This window comes from Aphelocoma coerulescens, chromosome 6 (assembly GCF_041296385.1).
Source record: "Aphelocoma coerulescens isolate FSJ_1873_10779 chromosome 6, UR_Acoe_1.0, whole genome shotgun sequence".
Lineage (NCBI taxonomy): Eukaryota > Metazoa > Chordata > Aves > Passeriformes > Corvidae > Aphelocoma > Aphelocoma coerulescens.
In genome coordinates this window covers 15637543-15660684 of record NC_091020.1, presented here as the reverse complement: position 1 = coordinate 15660684, position 23142 = coordinate 15637543, and the positions used below count along the sequence as shown (strand labels likewise).

The following is a 23142-nucleotide window of genomic DNA, read 5'->3' as shown; positions in this document are numbered from 1 at the left end:
AAGATGGGATATGTGAATATGAATGAAAAGAGAGAGAATGAAAAGTGTACAGGTTCCTGTACAGCAGAATTGAAGAATCTCCTGGAAGACTGATTTCTGGTCTTCTGTATAACTGTTCTAATTATCACACATGATTCTTTTTTCTTTTCCAAGTGTTTGACTTGTGATCTAAATATATGCACACAAACATACAGTGGGTTTTATATATATATATGCACATACACATAGCTCTTTCTGGTAATTGGGGGGTTTTAATTTTTGGTATTACTTTCGTTTTTATTATTGTTCTCGTGTGAGTTAAAAGTCAGTGAAGTGATTTTTGAAGACTGAATTGGTTACCTCTGTATCAACTTCTTAGATATTATTGAAGGATAGCATATTTCACTGTTGTTTTGTTACTAGAATGCAGGCTTTAAACACAACTTGCATTTGGCTCTGTTTTGACAATAGTAGTTAATAATGTATGGTTTTTGTTAAAGCACTGTTGAAAAAATATCTTATTGAGCTATTTGTGGTGTTTTTTTAAAAGATGTTTAAGATTTCACATTCAGTTTAACTGATCACAGATGAAACTGTAAATTAATACCTCATGAGTTTCACTGACTGCAGGGCATTGTTTGTGATTCAAAGCTGCTTTGTTTCTACTTGCTAGGAAAAGACCCTGTTCAAGCAAACAAATTAGAGTTCACCGTGATATCAAACTACTTATTAAAACTTAAGACTCTGGTTTTGAATTTATTATTTGACTGCAACTTTTATTATAACCTGTTAAGAACATATTTTTAAAAGCCTAGATTTTTAAGGATTTGAATAACATTTAAAATTGGTTTGTTGGCTTTAATTCACCTTGGTTGAAATTTTGTACTTCAAGGATTACATGGCATAATGTTGTAAATTACATCAGTTCAACTTGTTTTTTGATGTTTCCATTGCTACTGACTTGTATATAGTTGTGATACAAATAATGACTCTGTTGTAGAAAATCTTCAGTCATTCTTGGCTAGAGAGAGTTAGGATAAATATATTTGTTTTTTCGGTGTCCTTTTTTTTGTATTCTCTAATGTCAGAAAACATTTGTAGGGAGGCTTTTATATTTTTACTATTTTTACAGAATTAATTAATAAACTTTGGAGAGGAAAATAGTTTTGCACCATTCAAGACATTGCCACAACTAAGTCAGAAGTTTCTGCTAGAAAAAGACTTTGCCTGTGAACAGAGTAGCATATTCAAGGTTACAGGGGAGTTACCCACCATCTGTAGATAGTGACACTGTCTTTAAGCTCTCTACTCAACAATGCTCTCTGTGGATTATCTCACAAGCCCACCAAAAACTACATTTGAAATGTATTTGAATTGGGTACTATTGCTGTAGCGTGACAAACACTGGCCAGCCTTGGACATAAGGGCAAATGTGTTTTTGCAAGCAGTTCGGCCACACTAACATTAGTGTAATACACCCAAGTATTCTCAGTAATAAAGCAGTGTGCAATGGTGACCAAGGCTGCTTAAAACAGCAGAAGTGAATCATGTTCCTCTGCTTGATTTTATGTAATAACGTTGTTACGGTCGCATCTAGTCATTTCAAAGGCTTAGTTACTAGTCTTTGAGACTCGAGGGGAGAACTGTGAAGTATAGCAAGCATTACACATATTTTTGTTGAAGAGTCATTATTCAGCTGTAGATACTGTTTCTAGACATTTCTTTTCTCAATTAAACTCAGATTTTTTTCAGTCTTTTCTTAAGAATTGATTTGTGAAGGAAAGGTTATTATCAAATCAGTGGTAACTGTGAGACAGGTAGTTGTGCACAGGTGTTTTGTTTCAGCAGCTTTCCAGACAAAGAAATTAACTTTCGCTGGTGTGTAGCTCCTGAGTTCCCGTGTGGGATTTTCTGTGTCCAGAAGTGGGCCCATTTGAGCCTCATGAGGTTCAGCAAGGCCCAATGCAAGCAAGGGTCCTGCACCTGGATCAGGGCAAGCCCTGGTATCTATATGGGCTGGGGCATGAAGAGGCTGAGAGCAGCCCTGCCAAGGATGGCTTGGGGTCATGAGCAGATAGAACACTGAACATGAGCCAGCCATGGTGGGCACACAGCCCAGGAAGCCAGCAGCATCCTGGGCTGCATCAAAGCAACGTGGCCAGCAGGTCAAGGGACGGGATTGTGCTCTGATTCTCTGCCCTTCTGAGACCTCACCTGGAGTGCTGCATCCAGTTCTGGGGTCCTCAGCCCAGGAAAGAAATGGACCTGTTGGAAGGGGTCAAGAGAAGGATCACATCCTTAGATACATTCAAGGTGAGGTTGAATGGGGCTCTGAGCAACCTGATCTAGTTAAAGATGTCCCTGCTTATTGCAGGGGGCTTGAATAGTTGACCTTTAAAGGTTTTTTCCTACCTCAGCTAGTCTATGATTTCACGGTCGATAATGTATTTCTGTATTTCATAAAGAGAGATTAATTTTTTTGCAGGCCTAAGGGTAAGAAGGTAAGTTTCTTACTCCTTCATTGCAGCCTTCTTGGGAGTGGAGGAAAAATTTTTAATGCACATCTCCTGGGACAAAATGCTGTCTTTTTAGAAATACTGTTCAGCAAAAGAGCCGGTGGGATTCTGTGCAACTTAACAGCTGACCATAAGCTTCCTAATAAGAGCATAAAGAGTAACAGAGGGTGTCACCAAACACATCTTGTTAGTGTTGTAGTGGCAGGGTGCATGCAGGCAGGGGAAGTCAAAATTACTTTTTTCAGAGGAAAACTCAGTGTTGTCTTATTTGTGTCAAATATTTGTATTTTTCCTTTCAGTCTGTGAATTGTTGTTCTGCTGTGAAATTAGCCTTTTTAGTGCTGTTTGGAACATTGATTTTTCAAATGATTTATGCAGTACCCTTGTAGCTTTTCTGTAACTTGTGATTTTTTTTCTTGTTCTGTTAGGTTGGTGCCCCTCTGCCTTGTCCTGCCCTTCCCAGTTCATTGCATATGCTAATTTCCCCCCGCCCCACCAAAAGGTGACCCTCTGGGATTGTGCCTATGGAGTGAAGAGATGGACTGAATTGTCATAGGCTGTGGGATGAGTTATTTTTAGCTGCTGGCATTTCAGGCTGGAACACTTCATTCTGTCGTGCTTGTTAATGAGTCATCTGGAGAAAATGGGCTTGCTTTCGGAGAGGGTCTGTAGCAAATAATAATAGGCTAATCTCTGCAGGAGATACTCTGTCAAGTAACTAAAACTTCAGCTAGAAAATATGTTGAAATGGATCTCCCTGTAAGAATAAGCATGCACTCACTGTTATTATTATTATTATTGTATTATCATGTATATGAAAATCTCAAAAACTGGAAATTTACAAAGAGCCTGGTAATGGTATAATAGTGAAACATTTTTGAGGAAGAAGGTTAATTGAAACAGTCACCTTTTAGAGATAGAGAGGAAAATATAGTTGCTTCCTAATTCAGAACATCATGCACTTTCTAAAATTTGGCTGTATTACCTAGTTCTAGAGGAATCTCTTGAAAAGATTCCTAAGTAGAGGAGTGCTATATAATGCTTATGCTTTTGAGAGAACCCCGAGTTCATTACTTTTATGTATTATTTTTAAGGATTAAGCAGTATCTTTGCTTTGCTCCCCACTGAAGACTATATTTAATTTTTTTTTAATTTTCTGTGTGCAATTTGTAGTCTCTCCTTCAACCTCTTCCCTCAGGGTTTGAAGGTTTCATGTTGATACAGCATGGGAGCCTTTGTTTTGGAGATGAAAATATCACCACTCAAGTAAAAAACCTAATGTAAGAGTAACTAATCAAAGCTGTTGATCTGATTGCTTTGTTTTTGTATTACTGAAATTCCAGACTTTAGTAGTGTAGATGATTCATTTGTTTTAAAAAAAAGCAACTATTTAGGGTGAACTGTTGAAAGACAGGACAAAAAAGACTCCCAAGCCCTATTCTAGAAGGGAAATGATTTTAAGAATAGCTTGAGTATCATGTCTTTTTGTCACCTTTGGTATTTCTAATGCCACTTACCATCTGTTTGGTTATTTTGTTTTGTTTACACATCTTCCTCTTGTAAAGCATATTACACATCTGAAGACTCCTCTCTTTTTTGGTGACAAAAGGATGTGTCCTTTAGAGCTAATAATTTTTACTCTCCATTGATTATTTAGCTGTTTGGGTTTCCTCTTGATTTGTAAATGGAGTACTGAGAGAAAAGAGAATACTTTATCTTACCTTATTGAGATAAATATTTTTGCATTATTAGCAGGTGTTGACCCTTCAGTGTATATTGTTTAACTCCTCTTTTCATATTGCTGTGGTCACTCTACAAAGTGCTTTAAACCAATCCAGTGTAATGATCCTGATATTACCTGTGTGTGCTGCTCCTCATTAACCCACAAGGCTTGGACTGGGTTAGTCAAGATAAATTATTTTACATTTTAGAAATTTGGCAAATACTTATATTGTGAACAGCATTTTTGTGGTCAAAACAGTTGAAAAACCTATAAAAAAACTTGTGTAAGTGTCAGAGTCAGTTTACTGCAGTAGCATGGAAGTTTTTTCCAACTATCAGTAGGTGACTGTCTAAATGTATATTGAAGACAGGGCTGTACCGAGAATCAGGGAAGATAACTAAACAGGAAAAATCTCTTGGCATTTACCGATGGTTGTGCTCAGAGCAGGGTTTTCTGCACTCATTATTTGTTCATGAGCAAAATTATTACAGTTCACTGCATGTTAATAGGAGCTTAGAGTGGATGCTTACTGTCTTCTTAGTCTACTTTTATCTCCTGATCTATTTTTAATGTTTTCCTTGTTTAGATGTGCCAACTGGCTACTAATTTAAAGAATTTAAAATAGCACAAGGGTTGAAGAAATAGAGATGTTTTAGCAGTGTAGTTGCATTGACATGAACCATTCACGTTATTGTAATGCAAAAAAAAATGGTTTAGATTGTGGTTAACAACTGTCACCATTATTTTGGAGTTCGTGTTAATAATAGAGAATATTAGTTAGATTAAATGTATCTTGATCTGAATGATGCATGGAAACAGTTTATAATTTGGTTTTGAAACAGCTCTGCAAAACTTTCTAGTATCTTATTGTCTCTGAAGCAGAACCCAAACTTTGCACTTAACACATTTTTTACAATTTTTATGTATTTACAAATAAAAGTACAAACTGTAAAATTTGTGTAGTAAAACATACAACATTTCTGTCTGCCGTGTGTGAGTGGGCCTGTGAATTTTTGGGGGGGAAGGGGGGTTTGTCAGTTCTTAACAGTTTAATATGATTTGTACTACAGCTTTAGATAATGCAAATTGTAGCAAATATATGGTCTAAGGTCTCTTGATGACTAAATACTCTTAATATTAAAATATTCTTGGCAAATATTTTATTAAGTTAAACAAATTTTCACTTTGATGTGAGCTGGAGTAAGTTGATGCTTGTGAAACAGCAGTTTCAATTAGTATTCACTAAAGGTTTATTGACAGTTAACACCTGATCTCTACTGTGCCAAGTAGGAAACATCTCTTGCAGTCTCTTTTATTTGTTCCATAGTTAGGATTATGGTGTCTAATTTGCTTTTAATTTTGTAAATCTAGTCTTACTTTCGAAATCAGTTAGTGTTATTTTTGTTCCTGCATGTTTGTTGTAGATCAAAGATACTGATGTTAAAAGGATTAAGTTCACTACATTGTAATATGATAAACAACTTGCCCTTTCACTGTTTAGTTAGCAAGTAGATTTGGTCATGAGAAATTTACTGGTAGGTCTCATAAAGCACATATTCCTCCCATGCTACTTCCCAGAAGCAAACAGAAAATGACCGTTTTTTTAGAAGTAGTATTCTTGTACACAAGCTGCCAGATGTATACTGGGAACATCAGGAGCAAGTGTAAATGTTGTAAAATGTTGTAATGCTGCTGAGAAATAACAAAGGAAATGACCTTGTTCCTTAGTGCTCCAGAGCAGACTTTGGTGCATCCAAGGATGAAGAAGGTAAATGCTACATTCTTTTCCCTGCCTGCAATGTCTTTTGATCCTTATTGGCTATGCAGAAGGGCAGAGAGTTGTTTCTGCTTACAGTGTCTTGCAACAAATGCTATGATGAAAATCCCTAGATGTATCTACAAAATATTTAAGTGTTGGCTGTTGTTTTGGAAGATCTTCTTTCAAAAAGACAGTGGGAGGAAAGCATGCAGTTGTAGTGAATTACTGAACTGATAGAAATTCTTTGTAATAGTGTTCCTGATTACTGTCCTTATATGAAATTTCTTAAAATATTTTTAATAGAAATTTAATAGATGGAGGGATGTCATAGTAATTATATATTATACACACATTTTAAGGTTTGAGAAGGTGCTCTGTGGATCTCTAGTGTATGTATTTGTAGTGTTTAGAGACAGAATCAGAAATGTGATCTTTTAATAATCTAGTGGTATATGGTGGGGGGGGGGTTGTGGAGTTTGTTTGTCTGTTTTCATTTTCCTACACGATTGTAGAATATCAACAGAAAAACTTGCCTTGTGGCTGATACTTCTGAGTGTAATCATGTATATTTTTGAGATAATGTGGAGGAAGATAGCCAGGTAATCTGGAAAGAGGGGGGCTTTTCAAGAACACTTGCATAAATTTGCCCCTGCTGAAAAAAAACTTGGAGAAATTTCTTTAAATCATGATCTTAAGAGCTGATGTTTTAACCTTACATATGAATGACTGTTACTTCTTCCATCTTGTTTCAATATGCCTAAATGCAAACACATGTGGAAAATGTTCTTTTGGCTTTTATCAAACTGACATTTAAGTGCATTTTTTTCAACCTCGCTAACATTTGTGGTAAAATATTTCAAAGCTATGAATCTTGCAATTTGCCTATGAATTTTTTTCTTCTTTCATATATTAACATTTGGTACTCATAATCCTAACCTGGTTGGAATTACTGGCTTTTTTCATTTGGTGTTTGTTTGGATGAGGTGATTAGGAAAATACTTCATGTGAAATTCTAGTTTGCAGCAGCAAATGCTTCCATGAAGAGTCACCGTTCTGTGAACTTTAGTAAATAAAGGAGAAAAATACGATGATCTGGTCTATTCAATTGTGGCAGTCATATTCCTAACAAGTTTAGCTTTCTGTTGTGTTGTATGTCCATGGTGCTAACCTGTCTGCAATACTTCCTTCTTAGCATGCTTCATTCTCCCCCTTTTACTCCCCTGCCCATTCCCAAGCTCTTTAATTCTGTGCCAAGCTAATAAGAAGAACTAGCTCTGCATAAAGTCAGTCATTGCCAAGCAGCTGTTATAAAGTTTTCTCATGTACCTCTGTGATTGTACCTCATTTGAAAAGGGGATTTTTGCTCTTTCAGTTCAATTTTAAGTAAGAGCAACCAATTCTATCTGTATCTCAATCTTAATTCGTTACATCTCAAAGAGTAGGGATGAAATTGTTAATATATATAACTATCCTTTTTAGAGTTTGAACTTTGAACACTGAGTCGTAAATTTAGGTAGAGAAATTAGGTACACTCTTCAGAGTTAAAAAATATGAATTGCTTTTCTTTTTACCCACAGAATTTGCTCTAAAATATTCTCCCTTCTACTTCTGTTTAAAAATTATACTCTCTGATTTAATTATCATGTTTGATTCTCAAGACTAGACCTTTTCCTTAAATGTAAATTAGATTTTACTTAGGATGAAATTATGAGGGCTTCAGCTTGCCTGCTAACATTGACCAGGGAAGGTTGTCTTTCAACAACATGTGCCCCATCTGCCTGGCGGTGTGGCTGCCTGCATTGTTCTGGCATTGGCCCAGCCTGTGATGAAACTGAGAATGTGACAGATGACAGGCTTGTCCAGATGTATGCATAACTACTTCTGCCATGCCCTGCAAAACAATCAGGATGCAGGTTTGGCATTATTTAATTGTTTGTGTTGCTTTATTCCTTGAGGGTTTCCTTAAAAATTGAAATAATATTTGGTGGTGTTTTTGTAGTTTTACTGAGCTTTTAGTATTATTAAAACAGGTTGTAAAATATGATGCTTGCTCTCTTATATACTTTTTTCTTTAATTTATGGAGTGATTTCATAGGCAGTTGGACACAGGTTACTTAATTTGAAGATTTAAGTAGATTTTTAAGAAATGCAATTAAAAGGATCAAACATCTAACTGTCAGCGTTTTAGTCTGGTTCTCCTCACAGCTGAACATGTAAAGCTATTGCCATGTCTTAGTAGGACTGCTTCTTGCCAGTAAAAATAAATATCTGGCAAAGGTGTCAGAATCACCATTAATTATGATTTTTAATTAAAATCTAATTAAAATTCATCCAGTACCTTAAAAACATACCAAATCCTTATCTACCTTCCTCTCTAGAGGTATCAACAATGGCTACATCCCCAGCCCCAACATACCTTCAAAGAAAAGGAGTTATAGACTTATGTGCAGCTTGCAACATTTTATTGATTATTTAAGAGGTTTCCATCCTAGTGGTCTTGAAGATTTTTGTAACACCAAACAAAATATACAATCCACTGAAAATACTTTATTATTGTTATACAAAATAACCTGATTTTTGTCTTACATTCACGCTGTCATTATCTGGTTATCTGGCATTCAAAAGGGCAAAAATTATTTTTCTCTCCTCTCTAGCTGCTTTTGGCAGGTGATTTTATTTATGTGTAGCTCCTGCTGATGTGTGCTATTGAGTACATCTTAGGTAATAAGCAGATATATCAAAAGATATCCAGGGCAACACACCCTGCTGAAAAACAAGAGATTACTTTTCTCTATTTCTTGCAGGTAAGTAGTTTCTGACATATGCATCAGAATGTTTTTTCTGGTGCACTCTCTATGTAAGACAGTTAAATGCTGGTATTCTGTGGCCATTTTACTCTTCAAAAAGGGGTTTTTTTTGTAGTTTAATATAAATTATGTCATAAAACTTAACGGCATTACTTGAATTGCTTTAATTTTACTTAGTGTAGCTGCACTGCCTTACGTTGTCTGTTGGTTGCAGGCAATATTTTATGTGCTTATTTTTCCTGTCAGTTTGATTTTGGAACCGTGGTGAGCCATACATGAGTGTATCTGTTGCTGTGTAACAAGAAGATAGTCCCAGCTCCAAAACCCTCAGATTCTGTGTATAAAGCAAGTTACGAGAGACAAGTATTGATCCACGAGAGGATTGCCAGTTATTAGGCTGGAGAATATCCTTGGGAAATCACACAGCCTTGCTGATGACTTTTTTTTGACATTATGGTGAAAGATAGTTTGAAGGAAGATTTAAAGTAGTTTTGCTAATAGTCACAGAAAATTCTAGTAACTAGACATTGGATGATATCATGGGTTAGTGAGAGAAAAGCTATTTTTGTTGACAGCTTTGTGCCCAGAGGCTGTTGTAAATCTGAAAGTACTGAATGAGGGATGGTGTGTTCAGTGCATAACACTGTGCAGGGCCTCGGAAATGTAGAGAAGTGGCTTCTGCTTGCAGTGACTGAAAAGGGGCTATGAGAGAGCTGGGGCAAGAGGCAAGAGCTGGTCAGAGGGGTAGCTGACACAGATGATCTTTGCAGGTGTTTGAGGGGATATTACAGTGAGTGCAGTTTGCTCTACAGTACAGTAAATCATGCTTTTTAAGAGGTGCTATGAGAAGGAATAGTGTAAGATTTACACATAGATTAGTAATAGCACACAGAGAAAGTGGCTAGTGATGCTTGGGTTGTGAATGGTCTGAGGGGCAAACGGGGGTGAAATTGTCAGCAGTGGTATTTACTAGGGGGAAATTCTAACAGCTGTCTCCAGTTTGAGGTAATGGTATGGCATATGTAAAAAGAATCTATGCCTTCTAAAAAGAAGCCTCCACCTCCTGTAATGCATGGAGGTGTATTTTGTTTAAAAAAATAAAAGGTGGAAAGATTATATTCTCATTCTTGTTTGTGTTCTTTTGTATAATAGCTTCTTCTACTACCACCTTATAATTTTTTTTTAATAGCCGTTAATTCTGTCAAAAGGGAGGCTACTGAACAGCCTCACCTTTCAGTATCAAGTTTAATTAGGAGTATATTCTCTTCTGAAAAAGGGAAAAAAGCAACTGACAGAAGTGTTACTGGCTTTACTGTGTCTGAGCAAAACATTAACATACCCTCTTTGGTCAGTGCTAGAGGTGATCAGCAGTATCACAGCTGAAAACATATGCTGCTGCAAATGCAAACTTATTTTTGTTAAAATACGCTTTAATGCGGTGGACAAATTCATGGTACTAAAAATAGGGGCCCCTTTATATGGTACTGATTGTGGGATTTATTATTCTGTTATTTAAGGTAGTGGTATGTTGCTAGGTCAGGAAAAGGGTCATGGTTCTCAGATACAGAACAGCCTTAGACATACTCTGAAAAAACAACAACTGCAGAATGTGAAGCAAAAATAATATTCAGTTGTGCTCATAAGGTTCTAATTTTCTTGAATTATCCTAAGTGTGATAACAGCTCAGTTCTGAAGCACACACAGCAGCTCTGTTCAGCATTCCTGACCCTTGGAGCAGTTTCCATGGTTGAACTTCCTTTCTTCAAGTGGAGGGTTTTCTAAAAGCAAGCACCGTGTTTCTGAGGCGTGCTGGAATGAGTCTTCTCTTTGCAGGTCAGGCAGACAGCACACGGTGGCAAACTCTGTGTTCCCACGCTGCCTGTGCCATCTGCTGACATTGGGAAAAATGTCCATCTGACTGTTCAGCTTAAGATAAAAAGCTATCAGCATTCTGAATTTTGAGGTCATTCTTGATACAATCCAGGCTCTTGTGGATTAAAACAACAGAATTTATATTATCCTTCTGATTTGTCATGGAAAATGACCAGCAACATTTACTTTTCTTGCAGCTGTATGAACTTGTTATGTTTTATATAAGAGATATGTAGAGATGTTGAATTCACCATTTCAATTCAAAGGAGTTATGTCTTTTTGTGTTCAATCTGAAATAGTATAACCATCGTTTGTCTTACTGTATTAAGTAATTGTAAAATAATTTGTTCAGATTATTTCTTAGATTACATAGCTGTCAGTTTGAAATTTTTATAATACAGATGGTATTTTATAGCAATTGACATTTTTTTCCCTCCAAATTCAGATATTGACTATTTTATTCTTCATTTGAACTGCAAGATAACTATTTAAACACATACCTAGACTAAGAGCTGCATATGTAGGTGCTCAACTGAAGTATACGGTGCTTATAATTTTAGTATATGATTAAATAAAGTGGCCATGGAAACTTTCTGAAGTTCCTTTAGGTAAAAGAATTGAAATATCAACTTGCATGCTTATAGATATACAAGAATACAAAAATAGCCATGTGACTTGCACAGTACATACTCAAATTGAGTGAAAAGGCAAAATGTAATTAAATTAAAGAAAAAATATTGCCAAAATACTTAATTGGTTCATGATGGTTTGTCTTTGCTTGAAAATCAATTGTTAAGAGACTTGTTGGGTTTTGTTATTTTTTTTCCCACTTTCAGCTACTTGCTATCATTTAAGGTTTCAATTGCTTGACATAGAATTGGTTGATAATTAGTAGTGTGGATAACTGTGAAAAGCATATATAGTAATTTAGTTCTTGATTCTTTCTAATTGTCTGCCCATTGGTAGTTCACTAGGGTAAGTAGCTCATTATTCAAACACTTTAAATGGAAAGTACCGTAGAAAGAAAAACGCTCTTATTAATAAGATGGTATTGAAAATAAAAACCTTTTAAACAAACAAGTCATTATTTGACAAATCTCTCCCCAAAGCTGTTGTTCACATAATGTAAGAAGATTGGGGTTGTGAGGAGGAGAGAAAGGGTAGGGTTGGTAGATAGCACTCATCTTGCACTGTGATTGAAATATAGATGTGTCACTCCTTAAAAAGATGCTAAACACAATGAAACATACTGGAATACTTCTAACTAGGCAAGGTTCATTTGTTGAAGGTAAAGTTAATAGGCATTAAAGGCAAATATATGCTATTAATTAGGGTCATTGAGGTAATTTTGAACCTCAGATTTGCAAACAAATTTTACAGTAAACGTTTTGACTTGCTGGAGTACTTCCTCCTGAGTCTAACATCTTCTGAGGTTGCCAATCCTGCTGTTTAATCCACTCATTTTGAAGTGTGCTTGGAATTTAAAGGCATGATGCAGTATTTGTGCATAACCTCCCTGCAGTCTCCATAACTTCCTCATTCCAGTTCCCTTTTCTATAGCCTCTGAGTAGAGAGGAGACTGCTTCTTAAGTAGTTGTATCCTCTGATCAGAGATGTAACATATCTCCTAGACAATGAACAATGCCTTACAGACACTGGTTCTTAACCAGAAGTTTTGATCTGAAATATGAGGGTAGATACTTCTGTTGAAAGTTTAAATATTTGTTTTAATATTCAAACCTAATATACTACTGAATGTTAACAGAGAATTCTATATTTTCATAGTGGTATGGCTTGAAGGATTTGAAAGCTCACCTGGAGACACTTCCTTTTCTGTTACCAAATTTTCTCACATACTACTAGATTTGTTCATCAAAGTTCTTCACCTGTCAAAATATACTATTTCATATGAAATATTAAAGTATAACACTATTGTTTGGGTTAATTTTGAACTAGGCACTAGATCTCCTCAATCTTCTCTCTTAAGCTAGAAACAGAATGTAAAATTTAATGAGGTGGAATAAGTATCTGAATATCTTAATTTATGTAATTTTTCTTCAAGCATGTATTTTACCAATCTAGCAGTTCATTGCAGCTGAGCTTATGCTCCAGGTAATTTTTTTTCCCCCTGATTGTTTATTCCACTTGCAACTTTAAGGTGAAGAATTAAATTTGATGTCATACTTTGTATTATGATTTGGACAAACTCTAAATAGATGCTTCCAGTTTGCATCATGTCTAACAGTGAATGTATGTGAATTTCTTGTTTTCAAATAATGTGATGTAATCTAATCTTCATGACTTGTTTTGGAAAATACATTGCAAAGTTTAACTTTCTTCTCTGTTTTTTCTTAACAGGTTCGAAGAACTTGTGAAAAAGTTCAAAGTAGAATACCATGCTGGTGGTTCCACTCAAAATTCTGTTAAAGTGGCCCAGGTTTGTTCTTCCTTAGCAAAGAATTATTGGTAATTTCAAGTGTTGTGTTTGAATCTGTTCTGTATTGTCTGTTTCATCTTGAGCACTGCAGAGTGGCTTCTTAAGATTCTGTTGCTCAGACTATGCTGCTAGTGTTGTATGTGACTTGTTTTGAAGTTGCGCTCTTCCGTCTTTTCACGCGCGTTCTGCTAAGGTTACAGCTACAGCTGCAGTGTACGAGGAGTGAAAAGCTTTGTCAAAGATGTGTGCTGGGAGGAGAGGAGGTGAGGACAAGGTCCCTAGCTGCAGTTAGGAATCCTACACTGAGAAAAGTCACAATGACAATGGTTAAACACGAAGCTGTTGAATCTTTGTGCTTGGAGATTTTCATAACTTACCAGGATGAGTCCTTTGGTCAGGCAGATCTAAATTTGAGGCTGTCCCTGCTTTGACTGGTGAGTTGAACTGGAGACTTGCAGAGGTCCTGTCTAGCCTCCATTGTTCTATGATTCTAACCACATTCATACTGTAAGAACTTCAAAGTTTGTCCATAAAAGACTGAAATGTAAACCTTCCTTTTATACGAGAATGTTTCTGGCTATGGGTATGATGAACAACAGTAATAATGAATCTGGTTTCAGGTATATTAGGTTCTCTATAACAAAAATATGCCTTTTGTCACAATACTTCCAAGCATATACCTATGTGCATGTTTTTATATCATGAGAGATGTAAAAATTCTATTAAAAAATACACAAATGGTACTTAGAACCTTCTTGTTAATGATCCCAGCTTATTAACTTTGAGGCTCCCTATATAATTAAAACTGACTGCCAGATAGCATTAAATGCACATTTGGAAGAAATAAAGTTATAATCTAGTAAAGGTTGCCCCAACCAATAAAAAGGAAAAAAATCATTGTAGTAATTACTGCTCCTTTCTACAAAATAGTTGTTGCTTCTTTACTAAAGTTTTCATTTTCTGAACCCTCAAATGTCTTGAAAATATTTTGGAATAAAAAAAGAGGAGTTGCGTATGTTTTAATGTATATAGTGTTGTCATTCTGAAATGGTTATGTTTTTAAAATACAGTCAGCTTTCGGAGCTTGTTTAACCATGTGGTCAAGTCAATTTTTTTGCTTCTGATACTTTGGAAAAATCTCTTCATCAATGGAGCTCAAGTAATTGAAATCACTTTCCATCAGTTATCTATCAGCTATCACTGATAGATAACAGGTATCAGTTTCTTGATCTATGGGGATGGTGTAAAGGTGGTGCCTCTGTCATGACATCTGATTAGAGGTGAACTTTTTGGATGGACTTCTGCAACTCTTTATTAGTTCAGAGACATAGAATTCAGCTTCTGTTGCTGCATTTAGATTGGGGAGGTTTAGAAGCAAATGTGCCTAGTAGACTCAGAGTTTCTAAACTTTGAAGTGTTCAAAGAGCCCAGGATTTTGTTTCCATCTCTCCTTGAAGTGACCTCTGGCATCAGCTAATTTGTTAGTAAACTATGTTTCATTCTTTAACTGTCATTAACCTATCAGTCCAGCTATTGTTCAGTAATTATGCTATGAAGTGCACAGAACCCATATAGAGTCAAGGAAATAGATGAAATTTAAATCAGTGAAATGTAGGTATTTCTGTGTCAATGCTCCTCTCTTATACTGATTAGTTTTTGTCAGTGAACTTTTCCTTTATCTTGGCTCAGAGTTGGGAGCCTCATTCAGCTCCAGTTGCCATCTGGAATTGTATTTGTCTCCAGAAGGTTTGTCATCTCCTAGTTTCTGTTTCAAATACGACTGAAACTTAAACAGTTGTGCATGAATAACATAACATCACTAAAAGACTTTAAAAAGACAGATGAGGGAGAGGAAAGAAAGTGAATTCTGGAAGTCTTGAAAGAAGCTGTTATTCTGTAAGCTTTAGCAGAAGAAAAAAAATGTGAGTATAGAAAAAAAGTAGTTGAAATGTAAACCAAAAATTAAATTAAAAATTTTGGAAGAGTTTTTGCAGCAATATTCATCGACTTATTGGAGAGAATAAGTGTGTAAGTAACTTTAGAGAGAGAAACTTAAATATATGTTTTAATTTGTTGAAAGTAATGGGAGATAGTAACCACTAATTCAGGAAGCTTGTCTGGTGACTGAGTAGTAAAGGACCAATAAATAAGTTCAGAGTGCCAAGGCAGCCACACTCAGAGTGAAAGTGGATTCTCTGCAAGAAGATGTGGGGAAGAAATCCTAAGAACGCCGCTCTTACTAATTTCTCAACATTATGAGAGAAGCTTGAAAAAGTATGCTATAAAATGACAGATAAAACCTAAAAGAGTTTGCTCCAGCTGTTGAAAATTGATGAGAAATAATGATGTGTTAAAGAAAGACATCCTTGGAAGCCTGACTACAGTGAAATACAACTGGCTGAGTAGAATGGTTGGAAATGAACAAATGGCCTCTGAAGTTTGGCAAATTGTGTTTTTAAAAGTTGGGTTCTGAGTGGGAAGAGTATATTACTAAGGAGTGTATAGGGAAGTGCAACTAAAAAGAAATCATTGGATTAAAAAAAGGAAGAATTTAGGAAGTGGTTGAAAAGGTTATGGAATTGTTTGTTTCAGATAGTTGTCTTCTTTAAGGATCAGAAAAGCAACACTATGTTGAAACAAAAATACCCAAAGGCAAAATGGGTGGAGAAGCTTTAGAATAGATAACGTGTTTAAAAAGGAAAAATGAACCTGTTGTATGCTTGCTTACGTGGTATCTGGTGATCATCTGGTGATCATCTGCTCATGGTGTATGAGCACATCATCATCTGCTACACGTGCTCATGTATTTTAGATACTGCCTTTGTACCTGCAAAGGTAGCATCATCTACTCAAGAAATGCTGTCTCTCTGTGTCTGAGCAGGATAAGCCAATTTCTTTAAAAAAAAAAAGAAAAAAAGTCTTAGAAATACTGTATTTGTCATGTGTGAAAAAATTGAGATGGTAATCACAGGAAGAGGCAATAGGAAGAAGTTCTGAATTATGAAGAAAACTGGGAAGAAAATGAAGCTTAAATCATGGGGTTTGGAACTAAAATTTAAAGCAGCATCAACTATAAATGAAGTGAAGATTTTAGAAGTTTACAAAGAATTAACCAGAATTGCAGTTAAGCTGTGAAGAGCGGAGTTAGAGGTTTTTTTTTCTAGCGTGTTAACAGAAAGGAAAGATGGGAAGTGCAGCCGTGAAGGAGGAATTTGGCTGGTAAGGTATGAAAGGGAATCTTGGTGTTTTTTCAATGTTGTCTTGCAGCAGAGCAGAAGGAGAGTGTGTGGCACTCTGCAGAGCTGAACAATAGTTGGAGAATGTCGTGAGAATCAGAAAGCTGAACATTGGCCCTGTTGACTGCCCAGAGCAGACATTATGTGTACAGAGTATCTCAGCAGGGTCAGAAAAAGAGAAAGGTCTGCACATATGAGGGACAACAAAAAAGATTTTTTTGTAGAAATGCTTCTAATGTACAATGGAGAAGACATATTTCCACCAAATGAAATGTGGAAGCAGAGTCAAATCATACTTCAGAGGGAAAGCTCTGTAAAAGGAAAGGAAAGAGCAAAGGAAAAATTATTCTGTTGCAGAAGAAATACAGAAGACTGTTGGAGTAAACATGGAGAGGATGGAAGATAAATGACAACTGGGCAGAAATTCAGAAATATCATACTCTTCAAAAGTGTAATAAGCATTTTTATAAGTACAATAATACTTCTTTTAAAATACCTGCAAATGGTGAAAGGGAGTACCAAGAACAATGTAAAAGCATTGAAAGGCAGTACTAAAGCTCTTTATGTTCAGGTTTTCTGGAATATTAAAGTTGTTTGAACTGATCCTGGAAAGAGTTAGGGAATCATTTTTATCATGGCTTGACTCATGATATGAAAAGGGGTGGGATGGGGGGGGGGGAAGTGATTGATATATTCCAGAAATGACAGTAGTAGGCATAAAAATGGAAAATATAAATGAGACAACAGTTTAGTCATTCCTTAATGAGATTAAATTAACAGTAAATTATGCTTCAGAAATACTAATTCATATTAGGAGACTAATGGTGACAGAAAGAAGTGAAGAAAGTGGAGACAGAATGTGAGAGAAATGACAAAACTAAGAGAAAAGTTAATAAGTAGTATGGAAGGAGAAAAACAGTATAAAAATCCCAGTGTAACTCTGATTCTGCATTCCCTCACTGTCCCATCCTTGTTTCTTCCTTACCAATCTGCATTCCTTGTCCACTCTGATCTTTCTTGGGTGTAAATTTGTTCACCTGCGAAAAATAAATGCCTAACTATGACAGATTGAGTACTTACAAGTCCTTAAGGAAAAGTCTTACTGAAGTATCTTTTTGTTTGAGACTTTAGTACTCAGTGGAAGAATAGAGACAGAATGTAAAGAATGGAAAGAGGGTAAAAGAAATAAAAAAAGGCTTTCCTGACTGCAGTACAATGCAGAAAATGGATGGAATCCAGATAATCAGTAAAAATGCATGTAATTGCACTCCTAAAGGTGCTATATTACTGTAAGTGGTGTTGGGATGACTTTTTTTTCTTAACCCACCAATAGGACATGCTGATAACTTTACTGGATCAAGTTTCAATGAATCAGGCATCAGTCACTAAAAATTGATAATACTTTGGAAAATGAGGACTAGAGAGGATGACTGAATTGCAATCCTCTTGTTTCTGGAATAGAAACCAAAGTTTAACTTTCCTGTTGGCTTGGCATTAGAATTATCCTTTTATACTAACTTCTAGTTTTGCTGTGTGTTTGAAGTTGTGATGTATGCTTAAGAACAAGAAGTGTAGGGGTATCAAATTGAAACTGCAGTGTGCTTCTCTGACCTTTACTTGTCTCATTAAATTTTGGCTTTATATCTAATATGATATGTGACATCTTGCTTTAATCTGAGCTCTTGCAATCTCTCCAAATGATTGGATCCATTATATTAAATCTATAAAATATGCATACATGTAACTTCATGCAGTTCATAAATAACGCATTGTTTTAGGGTTCTGCCAACAAACTAAATTCAGATTCGTGGAGACAGTATTTTACTACTACTCAGCTTCCTTCCGTAGTTTCAGTTAAGCCTGTGTCTATCTAACAACAGACATTGATGTGGAAGGAAAAAAAGAAAAAATTCTGGGTCTTTTAATAGGGCTTATGACTTTAAAGTATCTAAAGCAAATAGCTTACATGTGCAGAGAGGGCAAGTATTGCTGACCAGGCTGTATTTGCATGATTTTTATCAGCATTTCTTTTGCTTTTAGGGTGCTGAGGTTAGAACTGCAAGAAGTTGTCTTTGAAGTTTTATCTTTCAAATACAAGTGCTGGATTTCAAGTTTAACTTGATAGAGGTTTATAACTTGGATTTTAAACTACACAACCTTGGCAACAAACAGCACATTTACAGTCTTGTTTTTCTGGAAGTACTTAGAAAGAATGCCATAATCTTCATCCTTAGAATGGGTGCTCTTGGTTTCTGTCCTACTTCTTAATAGCTTATTTTTATTCTAGCAATCTAGGTATTGCTGTGGGTCTAACTTAGCAGCTAGAGAGTCCTGTATTCTATGATTTATTCATCCTTGGATGCATTGCAGAATTCTCACAACAGAAGTTTTATTACTGCTGGTGCCATGTGTGCTTGGAAGAATGTACCTTGACACATTTTAGGGTGAATAGGTAGGACTGGCAGATCAAGGGAAAACGTAAGTTAAAATTTTTGGGAAGCTTTCATATAGATACTCTTGGGAATTCACAATAATGTTTTTATAATCACACCTGAGAAAATCATCATAACTTCCCTTTTCTTTCTGCATTACTACTTGCCATCTAATTGTAACCTTTCAATTTTGGGGCTGTACAACATTTCTGGGAAAAGTCTGTGTCCTGATACTTTGAAGAAGTTTGGCTTTAAACTAGAGTATGTGTACACAATAAAGTGTTTATTGGAATGACTTTTAAATTAGGGGTAACATTAAGAGAGAATAATATGCTAAATTATATTGAACTTTTGAATTTACATCAGGGAAGTATGGAACTTTTTTCAATATCAGCCTATATTTCAAGGGCTTGTAAATTAATCCCAATTTTTATTCTTCCACTGTGATTAACTTATTGTGTTAATCTAAAGTGATTGTGCTTTTTAGCATTCTAATGAACTCATAAATTTGAGAATTTAGCTTTGAAAAGTGAACGGATTCATACTTGTTTATAAGAAGTAGTATGCTCTGAAGGCTTAGAAGTATTTTAAATTTTTACTACTTGTTATGTGAGTAATTAGCCAAACCTTGGATTTATATTAGACGTGTATGTCTACTGGGTCATGTCATGCTTAGTCCAAGAATAATACGTAAAATTAAAAATTTATCTATGAAGAATACTTGCAGGTGCAGAACTGCATTTTATAGACAATATGAGCTGTAATCTTGTAAACAAATGAGTAGCTTCATTGCAACTGATTCCATGCTTTTAAAATTAAATTTAGACGTATTTGCTGAGAAGTACCCCTGGCTAAACAGTACTTCCTGTATGTAATCTACAAAATCCATAACACAGAGATCCATCAGTCCTTCAGTGATTACCTCCCACTTTCCTATCATTCTGTATAAATGAGCATATAACTAATGAATTTAATCTTTTCCTCACTTGTGAGAATTTCTGGATTACTTCTCTGCAGTAGATTAGAGTGAGGCATAGCAGGAAGCAAGACTTGGCTCAGGAGCAGGCCTCAAAATGTATTGAACATGCATACCTGGCACAGAGATAATGGAAGGGCTATCAGAGAGGTCACCCCAAGCATACTCGCAATTTTTTCATGTTGGCAACTTTGCAGGAACTGTCATTTTTTTATGGAATCAATCATGCCATCGACTAGGAATGTTCTCTGTTCTGCTTATTGTGTGCATAAAATCACTTATGTAACAAATCGCTTTCTCCAAAAACTGTTTCTGGACTAACACTCCAAGAAAGTGCATACGAGTCCCTTAAACAACTTTTTGCTCCTACTTAGTGAAGCAGAGAACATTTAACTCTGTATCTTTCTGTTGCCCAAAAGGAAATAGGTCTTTTTTTTTCTAAAAGAGGTAGGTTTTGTGCTTTCTGAACCATTTGGACCAGAATGTTAAATTCCTCAGAGTTAGTTTTGGCCTTATGCTTGATATTCCTGAGGCAGCTTCATTTTCATTCCTTAAGCAGCTCTGCTCAGATGGGCTTGGTGGCCCCAGCAAACATGTGTTTCCAATATTTTCAGTAGTTTAATCCAGCTTTCAAGAAAATGTACAAAAAAGATCTCTAAACCATTTTCTGTTTGGTATGGTTTAATAAACTTAGGGGTAGTAGCCTTACCCTCTCTCCAGAAAAAAATCCTGAGGTGTGTGCTTCTTTCTATGCCAGGTCTCATGTGTTTCTGTTGTGCTGGGGCAGCATTCCACAGTGTGTCAGTTCCGTCAGCAACATGTGCTGTCCTGCAAGTGCACATACCTGCTTCTCAAACCTGTTCCATGTAAAAGAAGATAAACCAGACAAAGAGCTGGAATTTATAGCTGTTTTTTTCTTACTTATACCTTACTAAAATTTAAATGCTAGTAGCCAGTTAAGTGGACCTCTTAAACACCTGTCCTCAATGCTCTGTGTGACCAGTCCTAATCAATGGTGTGTACTTGCTGAAGGAGTAGCAAAACATGTCTCAGAGTTACCCAAAACAGTCATTTAAGTTTGTCTCTCTAGAAATGCAGCAGTGGCTATTCCCACTATGGCTGAGATTGTCCTCTTGATAGTGTCACAGCAGACAGTACCACATGCCAGTGACATCAGTTTCCTGAGTTACTTATTCTCTCAAGTGCATTCTGTCATTCATGTGTGTTTCCAAATCAGTCTGTCAAACACCACAGTGATGTGTCCCTGCTTCTTACAGAGCAGCCAGCGCTTCCTCATCAGAATTAAAACATGCAGCTTGGGAAACTGGTATAATGTCTAAATTGATCAGTACAGATGTCAGAGAAATTTTGTAACACTTGAGAACTGCCTGGATTTTTTGGAAAATCTTAGAGAAAATTGCCAGACCTTTTACTCAGCTGCAGCTAAGATGTTTTTCAAAGCCTTATTCAGAGCTACTTGGACAGTTCAAAAAAAGCAACAAACCCTTTTTGTCCTAATGACAAACTCTACAAAAATGTAAGCAAATTTCCCCCCAGATTACAAAGCTGGGAACTTCTCCAGCTTTCTTCGTGCTTGTGAAAGAAGCCCATCCATTGTTTATGTGGTTATGGGTCAGATGATGAAAGATGCAGCAGTGCATTGGAGGACCTGGCTTTTCAAGGTTACTGGTAGTGAGGCTTTTTTCTGTTCACTGGGAGTGGCTGTGTACAACTCTGTGTATATTTATAGACCTGGGAATATAATTTCAACAAATATCAGCGTGGTCAGAAAATGAAGGTCCAAGGAGCCTGTGGCAGTTTTTCAGACTTTGCAGTGCCAGGTCCCTAAATCTGTCCTCTCAAAAATGCGGTAGTTCCAGTTACACCATTTTCAGTTTGTCAGCAGACTTTGTTATGAGACAGATAGTAAGTGTTAAGCACTGCAAGACAAACATCCTTATGTGCATCACTTTGGCATGGAATTGAGTGGTTCACTGCTGGTCCCATGGGCTTGTCTGTTTGATGCACCAGAACCATATCCACTTGTTTTTTCAGGTCTTGTTCCTGGCCAGCAACATCAATAACGTTGTAGGAAGACTGTCTTTAAAGTGAGTTTGGATGTGACATATTTTAGAAAAACAGCCAAAAGAGTTGTACCATCACATTCCTGCTAAATCCATTCAGATAGAACCTTGAAACTCTCTCTTCTTCAGTGTGTTTGAGTGAGCTTCAGAGTACATATGCAGCCTCTGTTCATCCATCCAAAATTGTAATTTATTTAAATGATTAGAAACTGTTTCCATATTCTGGAGTAATCAAACACCAGTCACCCACATGGCATCAGAAGGCACTATATAAATGGTAGCAGTTGGTTCTTTCTGGATGTGCAATTCAGCTGCCTGCTGCTTGAGTGAGCTTATATGCTTCTTTAGCAATGTTAACACCATGTTTCGAAGCTGTAAAATTTTTTTCAGATTTTTCAAAAGCAACAAAGGAATTTAGACTCTTATTTCTAAGCTAATGTCCACCTAAATGAGTGGACTCAAACTTCGTTGTTTCTTGATTTTGTTTTTCCCTGAGCCAGCGCCACCTTTAACTCGTAAGACATGCTATATATGAGAGTGGTATTAATTAGCACATTCCCTAATTTATGCTTATCCTGAAAAGTAAGCTGTTTCTAGGTAATACAGTCATTAATGTAGGCCTGGATTTCTCCTGAAGAAGCAAACATCTGGAAGTATCAGGTAAGATAAGGGGGCCTGGTTCCAAGGATGCCATGATGTGAACCCTGCAATATTTTTTGTGCAGAATGACAATGGGACTTTGTCAGAACCTTTTGCCCCATAAAGCTTTCTGTGCAGTGGTGGGCTGATGGCTTGACTGGCATTTATTTGACTTGTTCCCATTAGTTGACACTGGAAGGAGAATGAGTGCTTGATTTGGCAGTCTCAGAAGAGGGTAAATCCCTGTGCTTCATTGATATTAATTTGGTGTGCCACTGAAGCCTTGGGAGCTCGGGAACTGTTTTATCCTTAGCAGCTCAATAAGTTACATAACTACATCTTTAGCAATTAATTAATGTTAAGTGATGTGATACAGTGGGGAGTTAATTGCCCTGGAAATCTGAAATGCCAAGTTACGGGGGTTTCTTGCACATCTCTGGAATGCTTCCTGTTGGAAGTATACTTTTTTCCCTCCTTAACACACTGACAATCTTGCTGTTAGCTAAGAATTCTATGCAGGTTTTGTAATATACTATTCCTGGAGATCTCATGCTTCCCTCGGAAAGTTTAAATATATTGGTATAAGTTCCTTACACATTTATTAGATGTGTCCACAGATTTGTTGTCTAAAACCATTCTTTTCTCTCCTTCAGTGATTTGTGCTCTGTCCAAGAGGATGTAC

General features: G+C 36.3%; 1 protein-coding gene across 2 annotated transcripts in view; it reads left to right on the top strand.

Annotated features, from left to right (window-relative positions):
* Nucleotides 1-23142, top strand: part of ADK (adenosine kinase) — a 272458-nt gene that overhangs the window by 57683 nt on the left and 191633 nt on the right. For both annotated transcript variants that reach the window (XM_069019342.1, XM_069019343.1), the window contains exon 4: nucleotides 13015-13093. In XM_069019342.1, the coding sequence (XP_068875443.1) occupies nucleotides 13015-13093 (79 nt within the window). The remainder of the gene's footprint in view (nucleotides 1-13014; nucleotides 13094-23142) is intronic.